Source organism: Branchiostoma belcheri, unplaced genomic scaffold, assembly GCF_001625305.1.
Source record: "Branchiostoma belcheri isolate BF01 breed outbred unplaced genomic scaffold, Haploidv18h27 scaffold16, whole genome shotgun sequence".
In the NCBI taxonomy this organism is placed as follows: Eukaryota; Metazoa; Chordata; class Leptocardii; order Amphioxiformes; family Branchiostomatidae; genus Branchiostoma; species Branchiostoma belcheri.
In genome coordinates this window covers 1,014,691-1,028,402 of record NW_017803046.1, presented here as the reverse complement: position 1 = coordinate 1,028,402, position 13,712 = coordinate 1,014,691, and the positions used below count along the sequence as shown (strand labels likewise).

Here is a 13,712-nt window from a genome sequence, read left to right as displayed (position 1 = left end):
GTTTTAACCTAATTTTGGACTTCTTTTGCAGATGCTGAGGCCTATCAGTAGAGCAGTGCTGGTGGGGAGGGGAGTCCCCCTGTCACACAGCCATGCAGCTGTGGTAGGGACAGCCTCTGTACGGAGAGACTTCCATCTCTGTCAGGTCAGTGGGAACATTACTGTAAATCACTTCATGTTCACTGGAGCAAAAGTTCGCAGTCTGAGAAAAATGGAGGTGTTCACAGAACTATAGTACCCCTATATAGTCTTCACAAAATTTAATGTATTGAATGACTTTCTACAGAAAAAAAATCACAGCCAATACCAAGCAGGTGCAGCAAAAAGATAGTCGGAGAATTATTTGTTCATGGTTATAATAAGTTTGCGGTACAGAATTGACCACAATAACTGCGAATATAAAAGCACTGTACACTACAGTACAAGGTGTACATGTGTATGGTGTTAGTAGCTCAAACCATAAGTAGCTGCAGTAGGCCCAGGAGGTTTTGCTGAACTGCAGGAGAGTTCTGAGCAGATGCCAAATGTGAATTCAGACAAGTGCCGAAGTCGCCCTAAAATCGGGTTTCGTGCTGAAGTCGATCAACGAGTTCTGAGAGGAAGATTGAAAGAGAGCACAAGGGATGGGAGATTGCTGCGATGAGGGCTTTCCCTGGTTGGTCGGCCGTGTCTTTCCCAACCGGAATTCCTTAGCCTACTGCCAGCTGTGCTCATACTAAAGCATCTTCAATGTGTGATGTCATCTTTTTACCGCCACGTTCATCTATTAGACTTTTTGTATTTCAGGTTACCATCGATCAAGTGTTTTCAAACATTTTGCAAGATCTTTTGCAACTAATAACTCATGAAGGAAAGATTGATCTTTATGTTAAACTCCATATATCTTCCATGTTTTGATAACCACTCTTTTGTTTTCTAGGCAAGACACAACCAAAGAAAAACATTTCTTGGACAGTTCATTGACAACCTTAGGCAGGAAATGACGAAGAACAAAGAAATGAAGGCAAGTTTCATGTATCTTTGTAGTTAAGATCATCATTTTCATCATTTACTTATTTGTGATACCCCAGAGGCAGATTAATTGTACACAGGGTTCGACAAATTGTTTGACAGATATGTATGCATTTTTTTCTCCCCTGTAGGAAAATTTAAAGAAATTTAGAGAAGAAGCACAGAAACTGGAGCAGTCTGATGCACTTAAAGAGGCCAGAAGAAAATATGTAAGTTAAATATTATCTTGCTAGTAAGTATGAATTCCTCCTTTGCCCCTATAGCAATAAAAAGCTAAGAGATCAAATTCAAAATCTTTACTCCTACCTTGGTCTACTGACCAAAATGACTCTTTTTGTTGTTTTTTTGTTATAATTACAGGAGAAGATTGAGGCTGAAACAGCAAAGAGTTCCCAGGTCCTGCAGAAAGGAGTTGACCAAATAAAAGACAAACTCTACGAGGTAAATGTTGTCTTTCTCTGATTCTAGATTTAAATGTGACAGACAGATTCTGTTTTCCTTCTCTTAATAGAAGAAGTGCAACCTTGTTTGAATAATAATTATCAAAAATAAATGTTCATCATACGGTACACAATTACTAGTAGGGAGGACTACGAGTGGGGTGTGGGGAAGAGCAGGGAGGTCTACGAGTGGGGTGTGGGGAAGAGCAGGGTGGTCTACGAGTGGGGTGTGGTCTACGAGTGGGGTGGTCTACGAGTGGGGAAGAGCAGGGTGGTCTACGAGTGGGGTGTGGGGAAGAGCAGGGTGGTCTACCAGTGGGGTGTGGGGAAGAGCAGGGTGGTCTACCAGTGGGGTGTGGGGAAGAGCAGGGTGGTCTACCAGTGGGGTGTGGGGAAGAGCAGGGTGGTCTACCAGTGGGGTGTGGGGAAGAGCAGGGTGGTCTACCAGTGGGGTGTGGGGAAGAGCAGGGTGGTCTTCTTCTTTCATTTCAAGCAAATAAAGTCAATGACCTGGGCCAGACGTCTGTCACCATGGTAACTGGTAATGTAGCAGACACCCTATGCATGGTGTTGGGTCACATTACAGTAGCAGGGCAAAATTGGAGAGCCTGCATATGAATGTATTTGACTTTTGGGTAAGAATAAACAGTGCAGTATACGTAGCTTTATGGGTTAGACCAGGTAAACATTATGCATTTGCTTTGCAAATGTTACCTTTCTACTTGTTATGTATTTTGTTTGCTAATAATGTTCCTTTTGGGGTATTGATAGGGGTTTGAGGAAATCAAGAAGTCTGACATTGGCAAGAAGAGTTGGGAGTTGGGAGAGGAAGTGACCAAGAGAACCAGGGAGGCAGCAGAGTCTGTCAGCAAGCAGACTGAGAACATCAGCAAGACAGCTGCATACAGAACCATCTCTAAAGTAGGAGAGGTATGTCCAGAACAGGTTGTGTTTTAAAGTGGATGTATCTATGTCAGTGATAGGAAATGTACATGCTTCCTGACATGTGATTGGTTAGGCTAAGACCCTCCATGATTGGTCAGGATGAGTCAGCTGGTTAGGCTGAGACATTTTATGATTGGTCAAGATGAGTTAGCTGATAATTTCAAAATGGCTGACCCATTTACAAGCTGCAGAGTCTTAGACAATGAAGAGAGAAAGAGAAGAGTCGAACATTGTAATCTTAGCCAATGAAGAGAAACTCACAGTTTTAGCCAAGGAAGAGAAACGCAATGTTTAAAACAATGAGAGACTCATAGTAAACATACATGTTACAATTGCTTCTACAATAACATGATTGTATGTTGACCATACATTTATATCCTGAATCCAGAGTGTAAAGGAGGTAAAAGAAGAATTTGATGAAAGTTTGGCATCCAGGGCAAAAGTCTACAGACCACCAAGTAAGTACCAATCTCTCTCATATATATAGAGAGAGATACAATGTACATTACATTACTCTTCCCCTTGCTCAGTTTAATCCTGTTTTACCTAAAAGAGTTTGTTTTTAATACATTTACAAGTACACATTGTAAAGGCCTCTTTATTTAGTACATTATTTGTGCAGATATAAAACAGAAAGAAAGCTATGATTGGTTTTAAGGTTTAATGTCAACCACTAATTATTTTCCACAGAACAACTGAGGAAGAGAAAAGAATTTCACATTGAAGATTTTATGGAGGAGAAACCAATTGAAGCAAATGAGTGAGTGTGAGATCCTTATTCTCTATTCAGGATTTTTACCTGATTGCAGTTTAACTTTTTGTGTGTAAAAGAAACTCTGGTTAATATGTTGAAGTAAGGTATGTGTCTACAATGTATTTGCTAGCCTTGCAAAAATTGTAGTATGTCTCAGGTTAAATCCCCAGCTGAATCATACTAAAGACTTAAAAAAAGGAGTATACTAAAGTACATACTGCTTTCTCTGTGTAGAGATTATGAGAAAGAATACATGTAGACTAAGTTAAACATACCTCACTACCAATGGACTAGCACAGCTGTGTGGCCCAAGGGCTATGTGCCACCCTATGCACCATCTATAGTACATTGTATTGAAATGACTTCAACTTTGTGTTATCACTACAATTATATAGACCAAAGAAACTTCATGAAATATACCAACTGAAGTTGAACACTTTCATGCTAATAGACCAATTTGCTTGCAGCATTTCATTAGAATCAGTGGAATAGTCTTCACATGTCTCATTGCATTATTCATTCAAATACTTGCTTTTTCCCCTGCCTTTAGAGAAGCCACTGGTGTTGTCATGCACAAAGAGTCCAAGTTCTACCAACAATGGAGAGACTTCAGAGACAATAGTCCCATAGTTAACAGTACGTATCTGTACACCTAATCATTTGGTAAGGAAGCCTAGAGAGAAAAGCTTAGACTTTGTTTTACACCTCCCAAAGGTGCCACATTTGCCAACGGAAGGTTTCAAAATCTTTAACCAGTTTTACCCTCCTATTTTGTCATTGCCTTATTCTAAACAAACTGTCATGTACATGTACATGTACGAGTTATACAGATAGACTGTCTGTTGTAATCAATTGCAGGTGTTTTAGTAACATGTTTGTAACATTTTATGATTGCAGGAGTGTTTGACCTTAAGATGAAGTATGATGAGAGTGACAACGTGGTTGTCAGGGCCTCCAGACTCATCACAGACAAAGTCGGAGACCTCGTAGGTAAGGAAAATCACATGCCTAATAGCTTGTCGCAATGTTGTATCTTCCCTGTAAGATTTCCATTTTCAAATTGTCTATCATTGCTGTGCTTACATTACAACTTTGAATTGCATGTATGATTACTTGTCATATAGCCTGAGCTGTATTCTTTATTCGATAGATCTCCATTAGTTTGTACAGACTGAAATAACCTATACAAACTTTCTTTCTTTCCTTCTAACTTTCTTTATTTCTTCCCAAGGCAATACCTAATTTGCTTGTTTTTGTCTCTTGAATATGGATATTGATACATGTGTGTATCTATGTATCCAATAATTATGGTTGCACATATAGAACAGACCTGTTTTTTAAGGGAATAGGTACATGGCTTTCCTGTCTCAGAAAAGGAATACTGCCTTTTGTTGCTTATTATGCAGCAGCATTTGTTAATAATAACTCATAATAAATATCCTTTCAGGTGGCTTGTTTTCTAAGACAGAGATGTCTGAGGTTTTAACAGAGATCATTAAAGTTGACCCAACTTTTACAAAGGAGGCTTTTCTCAAACAATGCGAGACTGACATCATCCCAAATATTTTGGAGGTAAGTTTTTTTTTTCTTCTTCTTCATATTACGTGCTTAACCTCAATAGGCTGAGGACTCCAAGCACGGTACGTAGAAGACGTACACAAGACTGTAATGTTTGATCCACTCACACCGGGAAGATCCCCTACTCTTTTTGATAAGTGTGGCGGGTTCTTTAGCGTGCTCGAGGTGTGGCTCTCCCCAAACACGGGACCTCCATTTAACGTCCTATCCGAGGGACGTCCCTAACCGAAGCTAGGTACTCATTTACACCTGAGTGAAGTGAGGAAAGTCGTGTAAAGTGCCTTTCCCAAGGGCACAAGATCGGTGACATGGGTGGGGATCGAACTCGGGACCTCTAGGTCCTGAGCCGAACGCGCTACCGACTGCGCCACACGACCCCACCATACTTTTTGTACCATATTTTGTTGTGCAGAATACAGATAAGCCCATTTTCATGATTGTCAAGCACCAATACATTTGGGGGCTCCCCCCATGAAAATTCCGAAATCTTGACCCTCTGAAATGCTTTTTCCTTTAATTTGAGGGACAAATTTTCCCGGTAGACTGAGCTTAGTTTAATGGCATCTTTTTCCATATCTATTTTACGTCAATTTTTGTCCATCAAAGATGACAGATGGGAAAGATTTTGTCTGTCACGCTGCCTAGAACTGTGGAGTCTATGAATAAAGTTAAAATCAAGCTACATTGTATGCATCAATTTTTTTTTTTTAATTTCTTATAATTAAGGCAGCATAAAGGAGGTTGAATAGCAGTTATCATATTACTGCATATGACACCATCTATAGATTGAACAAACTACAGTGTAGTTGAAATGCCGTTTTCACATTGTGATTAATTTGTTAGATTTGGTGCATGTATCATTCTTTTATGACAACTAACATGAATAATATTGTCAGACAGAGTTTACTACAACTACAAAACTGATTTGATGATGTTACTCCTACAGGCCATGATCAGAGGAGACTTGGAGATTCTAAAAGACTGGTGCTTTGAAGCTGTGAGTATTCATGACCAAAAATTACATTAAATTTTCCAGTTTTTAGTATACCAATTAGATGTCTTTCTAGAAAAATAGAGTAAAAAATGCCAGAGGGAGTGAACAAAATGGGGCATGGTGCAAAGTTTTAAAAAATTGTTGTGAAAATTCTGTGAATTCCTGAGGGTGAAATCATGGTAGTCAAGTTACCCTTGAACACTGGTTGCCCATGCCTTGGTATGGTCAACAGTGGTCACTCTGAATTTTCCACCTTATTCAGACTATTCCTCTAAAGTCCTTATGGTAAGAGGGTACATGCCTAAAGTATGATCATGATGCACTGCCCCTGTTTAGAACTAAAAAATTGCTGGTATACAATATAAAGTGTTGAAGACCTGTGTTATAACCAAGGTGTACTGTTCTCTACCCTTGCAGCCCTACAATGTGTTAGCCACCCCGGTCAAGCAAGGAAAAGCTCTGGGCTGCCACTTTGACTCAAAGGTCCTGGACATAGACAATCTAGATGTGAGTTGTGAAATTTTATTGTCTTTCACTGCAGCAAAGCCACATATGTTTACTGAGGAAATACTCTTTTTGACAAAAGGACTAACATTGACACCACAGCAGGTCATAATTAATTATTGTGTGTATGACATACATTTTGTACCAGTGTTTTTAATTCATTTATAACTTTGTATGAGTGGTGAAATGTTGACTATCAAAAGTGTAAATGTAATTGTGAGCAAAACACATGCAGTAGGTTCTGCCCCAGAGGTGTTGCCAAAAAAATGTGTAACTTGTTGTTTCCTTGTCTTCGTCAGCTGGCCACAGGTAAGGTGATGGAACAGGGTCCAGTCCTGGTCATCAGCTTCACGGCACAGCAGATCATGGTTGTCAGAAATGCCAAGGGGGACGTCACAGAGGGAGACCCGGTCAGTACAGCACTACCGTACTTTGTTTCCGCTTGTTTGTATACTGTAAATCACTGTCTTTATGTTTGCAGTAGCAAAAGTTCACGGTCTGAGAATTATTTGCTCATGGTAATGAGTGGTAATGATAAGGTCACTGTACGGAAGTGACTGCGAAACCCGTGACTATAGTATAAATTTTAAAGTACTGGCAAAAATCGTGATTTATGTATAGTATCTCATATCCTTATACTAAATTATTCTAAAGTGTTGGTCACCCAGTCTGTACTTAATGTTATCTCTCAAAATACTTTATGTACATGTATGCTGAAGGTATTTTGTATACTTTTAGATTCTCTATGCTGGTACTTACATTGTACTAGTGGTACTAGTTACTCTGCATAGTCCTAAACTTCTTCTACATGTAACTTACAAATTGTTGCAAGTTTGTAAGTTTATTGAATACATGTTGTTTTCTGTGATTTTTTTGCTTGAAATGTTTCCAAACCGTTAACCTTGTTTATGTTAATATCCGTTTACAGAACAAAGTTCTGAAGGTGATCTATGTCTGGGCGCTGTGTCGGGACCAGGAGGAGTTTGACCCTCGTGCCTCGTGGAAACTCATGGACCTGTCTGCTTCCCATTCTACACAGCTGTTATGATGACTACACACTGTCCTGGCAACACCATTCTCAGAATCTGTACAGTTCATGCTGGTAGAGTGGGAGGGGGGCATCATAAACATTATACACTAATCTTGCAAGCCATAGAAACAAGACCCTTTAACATAGCTTTAAAATGTACATTCCTGTTATGCATTCTACAAGTGATGTCATTATTGCATGTCATTTGCTACATGCACCTTCCATTTAATGTAGTATGAATATGTGGCAGATTGAAAATGAAAAGTTTCTGCGCTACTTTTATATTTGCAGTTTTTGCATTCACTTCTATACTGTGAATTTAACCATGAAGAAATACTTTGCCGACTTTCTTTTTGCTGCACCTGCTGCCACCACGAACATGTCCATTTTTTTCAGACCACAAACTTTTGCTAACTGTGAACATAAAAGTGATTTACAGTTGTCTTATAAACAAAAAAGTGTCTCCATTGCTGGTTTATGATACAATGCTGAGCTTCCCCATGAAATGCTTTTACTGTTTCTCCAAAGCCTTTGAGTCCGACAAAAAAGACCCATAATTCTAGATGATTTGAACAAGGAGTGTTTCACATTAGGATAGTCTTGAATGTTTACCTTTTTATTATCAAGAATTAGGGGGCCATTATTAAACTAGTCAAAGCCACAAAACATTTGTTCACAACTGTAGAAAAATAAATTTGTGCCAAAATACTGCATACAAGAATTTGTATACAATAGGCACAGAGTACCATGTATGGTTTTCGTGCTTACATGTAAGTCCATTTTTGGCAACACTTTACTACAGAAGACCACCTATAAAGTTACAATTCTCACATTTGAGGTACTAAGCATCATAGTTATTATATATTATGATCATGGTTGTTGATTCTGTCATTAGCTATATGAAGAAGTTGTCTGTAAATGTGTTTTAACTCAAATCTGGAATTTTTCTGTCTTTCTTCTCTGCTCACCAAATGAAGACAAAACTAGGTAGAAAAAGAAGCAACAGGGCCCAGCACACTCATCAAAGAGTAGGGATGACTATACTTGACTATTATAGCATTAAAAAAGCCTTAACTGACTCTCATTCACCACATTCAAAGTCTATGATTTGCCACAAAGAACCATAACCAATGTTCAGAAAGCTTTACATCGCAAAGCACTGTTTTGTACAATGTATCTCAGGCAGGGGTTATGTATACTGCATGTTCTCAATTCCAGTAATGTTTCCCTCGTTGCCCCGCAGGATTTGGGTAACCAAATTTATTGCGGCGCTAAAAACGTACGTAAAGCCTGTTGAAACTTCAGTCACAGTGTTACATGTACCAATCTTCCCAGGATTACCCCATCCAGGCGACGAATGTGCTGCTGGTTTCTAGTTACCTGCAGGCAACTTATCACAGTACTATATCTCAGAGGGTGGGTGCTCAAGTCTTGGCCGCAACGTAAACCATTAATCCAAAACGCATTGCACTTCTGTTTTGAAGTGCAAATCATTAAGTAAGATGTTCCTACACCTCACGATAAAGAACTAAGCCATGGATGTCAATGCAATTAATCTGATAGCCAATAGGAATGACCCAAATAGATATGTGTGAAATCAGATATATTCGCCAGCAGTTGGACGAGTATAGTACTATGATATACTTGTTAGCTTATATGTATGAGTTATGTGTCTCTTGTCAGATTATCTGACGCCGCTAGTAGCGTCAGACCTTAACAACGTTATCTCTTGAATCCCTGAAACCCTATTGGACTACATATCATGTTACTATAGAATTTATGGGTCTACCGCGATGTAATTTTTTCCCCTCGAAAGTACAAGTTGTTTCATTTATGGTTCAGGTTTTACGTGATATAGAAGTGTAAAATTGGCGTCAAAAGACTGATTGGAGCCTCAGCTACATACGTGCTGTACTCCGGGCTGATTTGTAGGTGGATCAACTTTATGCACCGCGTGACTTAGTGTGGCGATGCTGTAAGGTACACTGTGGTGGCGTGCGTCCCACGAAAATGTACAGTACGTAGTGGATGCATCTGCGAAAGCGGAGTGCTCGTGTAAGCATGCTTCGTACGTGGTGGCAGCGAGGAGTTCCTTAGTTTTTAAGGTAAAACAAACATCTTAGTTGTCATATGAACGAGTGACTACATCCGAGGTCGCGGCAGTTTTGTGAGATGAAAAGGCCGAATGGAGCTCCGCCGACCGTTTTTTTTCCAAGCGACAACCACAAGCGGTTTCCTTGTACCTATATCGGGTTCTGACGATTCTGTTCTGACTGAATTTGACCCACGGAGACTGGAGTAACATGGTCTCGACACCGGCCTACTGGTGAGTGAGTTTATTTATTTCCACCCCAATTTAATTTGTTGGTTCGCGGATTCACCCGCTTCATTTAAATTCAGGCTCTGGCTCAGACTCTTAAGTGCTCATATTTTGGCCCCCACAGTTGAAGGAAGTTGTTACTGTAACAGTTTTCCATCTATCAATGCAGTGGTCTGATTAAAAGTTTAAAATTCATTGTTTGAATTACAAACCAGCCTGGTATGTTGACTTCATGGCTCCTATCGTAGCATTTGAGGCTATCATAGGATGCCTAAGACTAGGTCTGTTTTCATGCCCTATCGCTTCATATTTTCCCCCTAAAAAAATCCGAGAACCAACAAATCAAATTGATGTGGCCCTAGATAGATAATCTATGAATGAAATAGCGTAATCTGTACTTCTGACGTCATATATAATTGCATTCAACTTCATTCAACTTGGCATCATTCCAAGTGAAACAATCCCGAGTATTAATAGAGTCATGTCATAATCAGGACGCCATCGATGACTGGAGACTTACTGATACACAGTTCTTATCTGTAGTACGTAAGAACAAACTCAGTGAATATTGGCTGTATGTTAACATTCTCTTAGCATGTTTCCTTAAAGAGCTAATCTCGATAAAAGTACCCTAGCTTCACGCCTATAACAACATCTGATTTATGAAATTGATGTGTGTGTATGTGTGATAACGTTACATGTATATTGCCGGAAAACATAATTACGCCCCATAGAGAAAACAAATGGCTATTATTCATTGTAAGGAATGTGATAGTCTGCCAAGATGAACGTTTCTTCTCTTGTTCCATTATAGATACGACAAATAAAACACTTCCTGAAATACTAATAATGATTCCTGTAGATGATATAGTACATGGGTATGGCGTCTACAGCAGGCTGGCCGCCTTGTGTGCTCTGGGCTATCCGACTGTCTGTGATGAACATGGTACTTCCAGCTTCAGGAGGAACTCAGAGGTAGGTATAAACAAATCATATAAACGTTCCAATTTAGCGTGGGTTGTTGATCCAATGTACCTGGAGCATGATACCGCTATTGAAATATGGAGCCCATCCACTTCACAACGTGCATCTTTTTTTTTACAAAACATGTACCTCCCCAACCGAAATCAAGTACCCATTTATCAATTACATGTATTATTATTATCATTATTATTATCAATCATACCCGGGGAAGGGGCGTGAAGAAAGCCATGTGACTTTCTTAAGGATTCAGGATTGCCAGAAATTGAATCCGTGACCTCTTGATCTAGTGTTCGCTGGCCTAACCACTAGGCCATCGACGCTCAACTCAGAGTTAAGACAGGCTAAAAAAAGAAAATAACAACTGATAATATCGTAATAATCGTGATAAAATGCTTGCTTTACTGTATACAAAAGTTACTCAGTTGTGTTACGACGAAAATGAATTGTTTCTATTCAAAAGAACTGTTTGTTTATCTGTCTGTTTTTTTGTTTGTTTGTTTTGTTTTGTTGTAACTTCTTGGTCCGTTTCTTACAGTGCCGTGGAGGGACAATGGAACATGACATCGACCATGGAACAACTTCTGCACGGGTACGACCGCCGGACTCGACCCAACGTCACAGGTACATGGACGGTCGATGTTTCGTGACAGTGGGACAATGTGTTGCGATATTTTATATGATAGGGGAACCATTTTGGGATATTTTATGAAAGTGGGACATTAACTAGTATGAGATATGTCTTATGATAGTGGAACACCATTTGAAGATATCACCATAACGTAAGGCTAGCATTCTATAGACACTTGCCCATTGCATCTGCTATAGCAAATAGATATGAATTTTAACATTGTGTTTTTGTAGATATCCAATGAATTTTGAGCTTATGTTTTTGTAGAGTTTGTATTCATACCAGACATTGATTTTGTTCTGAAGGTGCTGCGGTCAGAATCGGTGTCGTCATAGACCTCATTGGTATTGACAACATTTCCGAGCTCGATATGGTGGGTGTCATTTGTTTCCTCATATTCATGATCTCCATAGCATAGACCGAATGTGTCTCATAATTATATGTTCTCCTAACGTTTCCCTCCTTTGTTGTCAGGTTAATATAAAATTTGGCACGTTATTATTCTATGCATATGCACAACGTGATTATTCTGACATTCTTAAAGGTTTTTAAAAGACTCACTTCGGTGGATTGATTCTTTTCATTTTCAATTGGTAGAGATCTGGACTATATAGAGCGTTTCCATATCATTGAAGTACGTAATATGTACATGTAGGTGCTGACCGCCATTTTGGTGTCCATATTCGCATTTCAATGCATGGTTTGTAACTCAAGCGAACACAGTGTGTTTCATCGCCAAGTTATCAAATGGCGTCTGGTATTTGGGAAGGTCGAAAGATCTTGAAATGCCCCCAAAACGCTTTTAGCTATACATGATTTACTGAAATGCAAATAGGGACACCAAGATGGCGGCGGATACCGCGATGACGTCACGCGAGGCTCGTTGCTGTTGTTTGCTTTAGAAATACACGGTAACCTATGACATCCGCCAGTCGTGGGTTGACGAAAGGCTAGACTTCCGCCGTCTTTACGACGGCAAGAAGATGACTTTCCTCGGCGAAGACACCTTGAGGATCTGGCGCCCGGACACTTTCATCAAGAACGGACAAGGGTCACGGTTCCATGACGTCACCAAGGACCAGCAGACAATGCACGTGTTTCGGGACGGAAGAGTGCTTTATAAGTTAAGGTACATGTTGGCAACAATTCTGATCGCTAAGGAAGGAAATACTCGCTTTACCGATCATTTACCTTTAGTTAGCATTTTCAACAACAAATGAGAGATTTCAAACCTCCGGAAAATGTTTTTGTGAATTTATTGGCACAACCAAAGCGTCCTCAGTTTAAACCCACGACCTCCTGAATGCAATGATATAGCGAGTACTGCACCCACTACTAGTGCCAGGCTATTACATCGGTCTCGACGAAGCTTGATGACAAATTTCAATTTGAGTCTTCCTGATTCAGTCCATGTTCTTGCTTGGTAGGCTAACTACCATCGCCTCGTGCTGGATGAAGATGCACCTGTTCCCGTTTGACACTCAGAACTGCACCCTTCTGTTTGAAACGTGTGGGTATACATGACTTTATGTATTATGAGCATTGGGATTTATAACAGACAGACTATACGTTTTCTTTTGTCCATATTTATCTTATGCACACATTACCAAAAACGTCTACTATGTACGTATTAAGAAGTACGACTAATAACCTCGTACAATGTGATAAAAACATTATCTTTGCTCACACTCTACATATATAACGTTATATATAATTAGTCTAGTAGTACCATAGAGGCTGATAGTTAGACGTCTCTTAATCATTTTTAGGTATGGTGTACTAACCTCCAGATAGGAAATGTGTGTCTATTGTCATAATGTTAAAGCAAATGTATGGAAATATGCACCACAAATGGAATATAAATCAGCATAATTTGTCCATAAACAAGGTACTACATATTAAATAGTTTAACACACGTTTCCGTTGTACAGATGGTTACACTACCTCAGACGTAGTTTACTACTGGTACAGGGGAAGGCAGTCCGTCCGAGGCTTCCAGAAAGTCAGACTTGCTGATTTTATGATCGAAAACTTTGACTTCCTCGCAACTACATCAACATACAGCACTGGTGTGTATCGTTTATATATATATATATAGATGCTCTTACAAAGATACTTCTGCGTAGTTTGAAGCCTGATTCGATTACTTTAGTCGTTAGAGCGTTTTTACGTTTAATACGTCAACGCTTGTTCATCCGCCATGTTGGTGTCCCTCTTTGCATTTTGGGGAATCATAGCTCAAGCATTTTGAGGCATTTAGGTGTCTACAATTCAATAAAAAAAGAAAGTTGTCGATAAAGCAAAAAAACTGCGTTTACTTGAGCCATGATCAATATAGAATGCAAATAAGCATCACCTACATTTTATACTGAATGATATACTAAGTAATTGATATAATGAACAATGTCATGTTTTCCATGTGGTCTGACCCCCCCCCACACACACACCCACACACCCACACACACACACTCACACAGCAAAGCAATTGCATGTGATTGTTAAACATTTCTTGTCCTTTTTTTTA

At 39.5% G+C, this 13,712-nt stretch overlaps 2 protein-coding genes across 2 annotated transcripts in view; both read left to right on the top strand.

The window, feature by feature from the left end:
• Positions 1–8,120, top strand: part of LOC109465972 (mitochondrial import inner membrane translocase subunit TIM44-like) — an 8,831-nt gene extending 711 nt beyond the window's left edge. Inside the window, exons 2-15 of the mRNA XM_019763478.1 lie at positions 32–145; positions 920–1,003; positions 1,143–1,220; positions 1,372–1,452; positions 2,223–2,381; positions 2,785–2,854; positions 3,087–3,156; positions 3,701–3,786; positions 4,048–4,140; positions 4,598–4,722; positions 5,675–5,725; positions 6,140–6,229; positions 6,526–6,636; positions 7,155–8,120. Of these exons, the coding sequence (XP_019619037.1) occupies positions 32–145; positions 920–1,003; positions 1,143–1,220; positions 1,372–1,452; positions 2,223–2,381; positions 2,785–2,854; positions 3,087–3,156; positions 3,701–3,786; positions 4,048–4,140; positions 4,598–4,722; positions 5,675–5,725; positions 6,140–6,229; positions 6,526–6,636; positions 7,155–7,274 (1,332 nt within the window). The 3' untranslated portion in view covers positions 7,275–8,120. The remainder of the gene's footprint in view (positions 1–31; positions 146–919; positions 1,004–1,142; positions 1,221–1,371; positions 1,453–2,222; positions 2,382–2,784; positions 2,855–3,086; positions 3,157–3,700; positions 3,787–4,047; positions 4,141–4,597; positions 4,723–5,674; positions 5,726–6,139; positions 6,230–6,525; positions 6,637–7,154) is intronic.
• Positions 8,121–11,117: 2,997 nt separating this feature from the next.
• LOC109465874 (gamma-aminobutyric acid receptor subunit beta-like) overlaps positions 11,118–13,712 on the top strand; it is a 5,573-nt gene continuing 2,978 nt past the window's right edge. The window contains exons 1-5 of the mRNA XM_019763363.1: positions 11,118–11,181; positions 11,494–11,561; positions 12,091–12,317; positions 12,616–12,698; positions 13,120–13,265. Coding sequence (XP_019618922.1) covers positions 11,118–11,181; positions 11,494–11,561; positions 12,091–12,317; positions 12,616–12,698; positions 13,120–13,265 — 588 coding nt within the window. The remainder of the gene's footprint in view (positions 11,182–11,493; positions 11,562–12,090; positions 12,318–12,615; positions 12,699–13,119; positions 13,266–13,712) is intronic.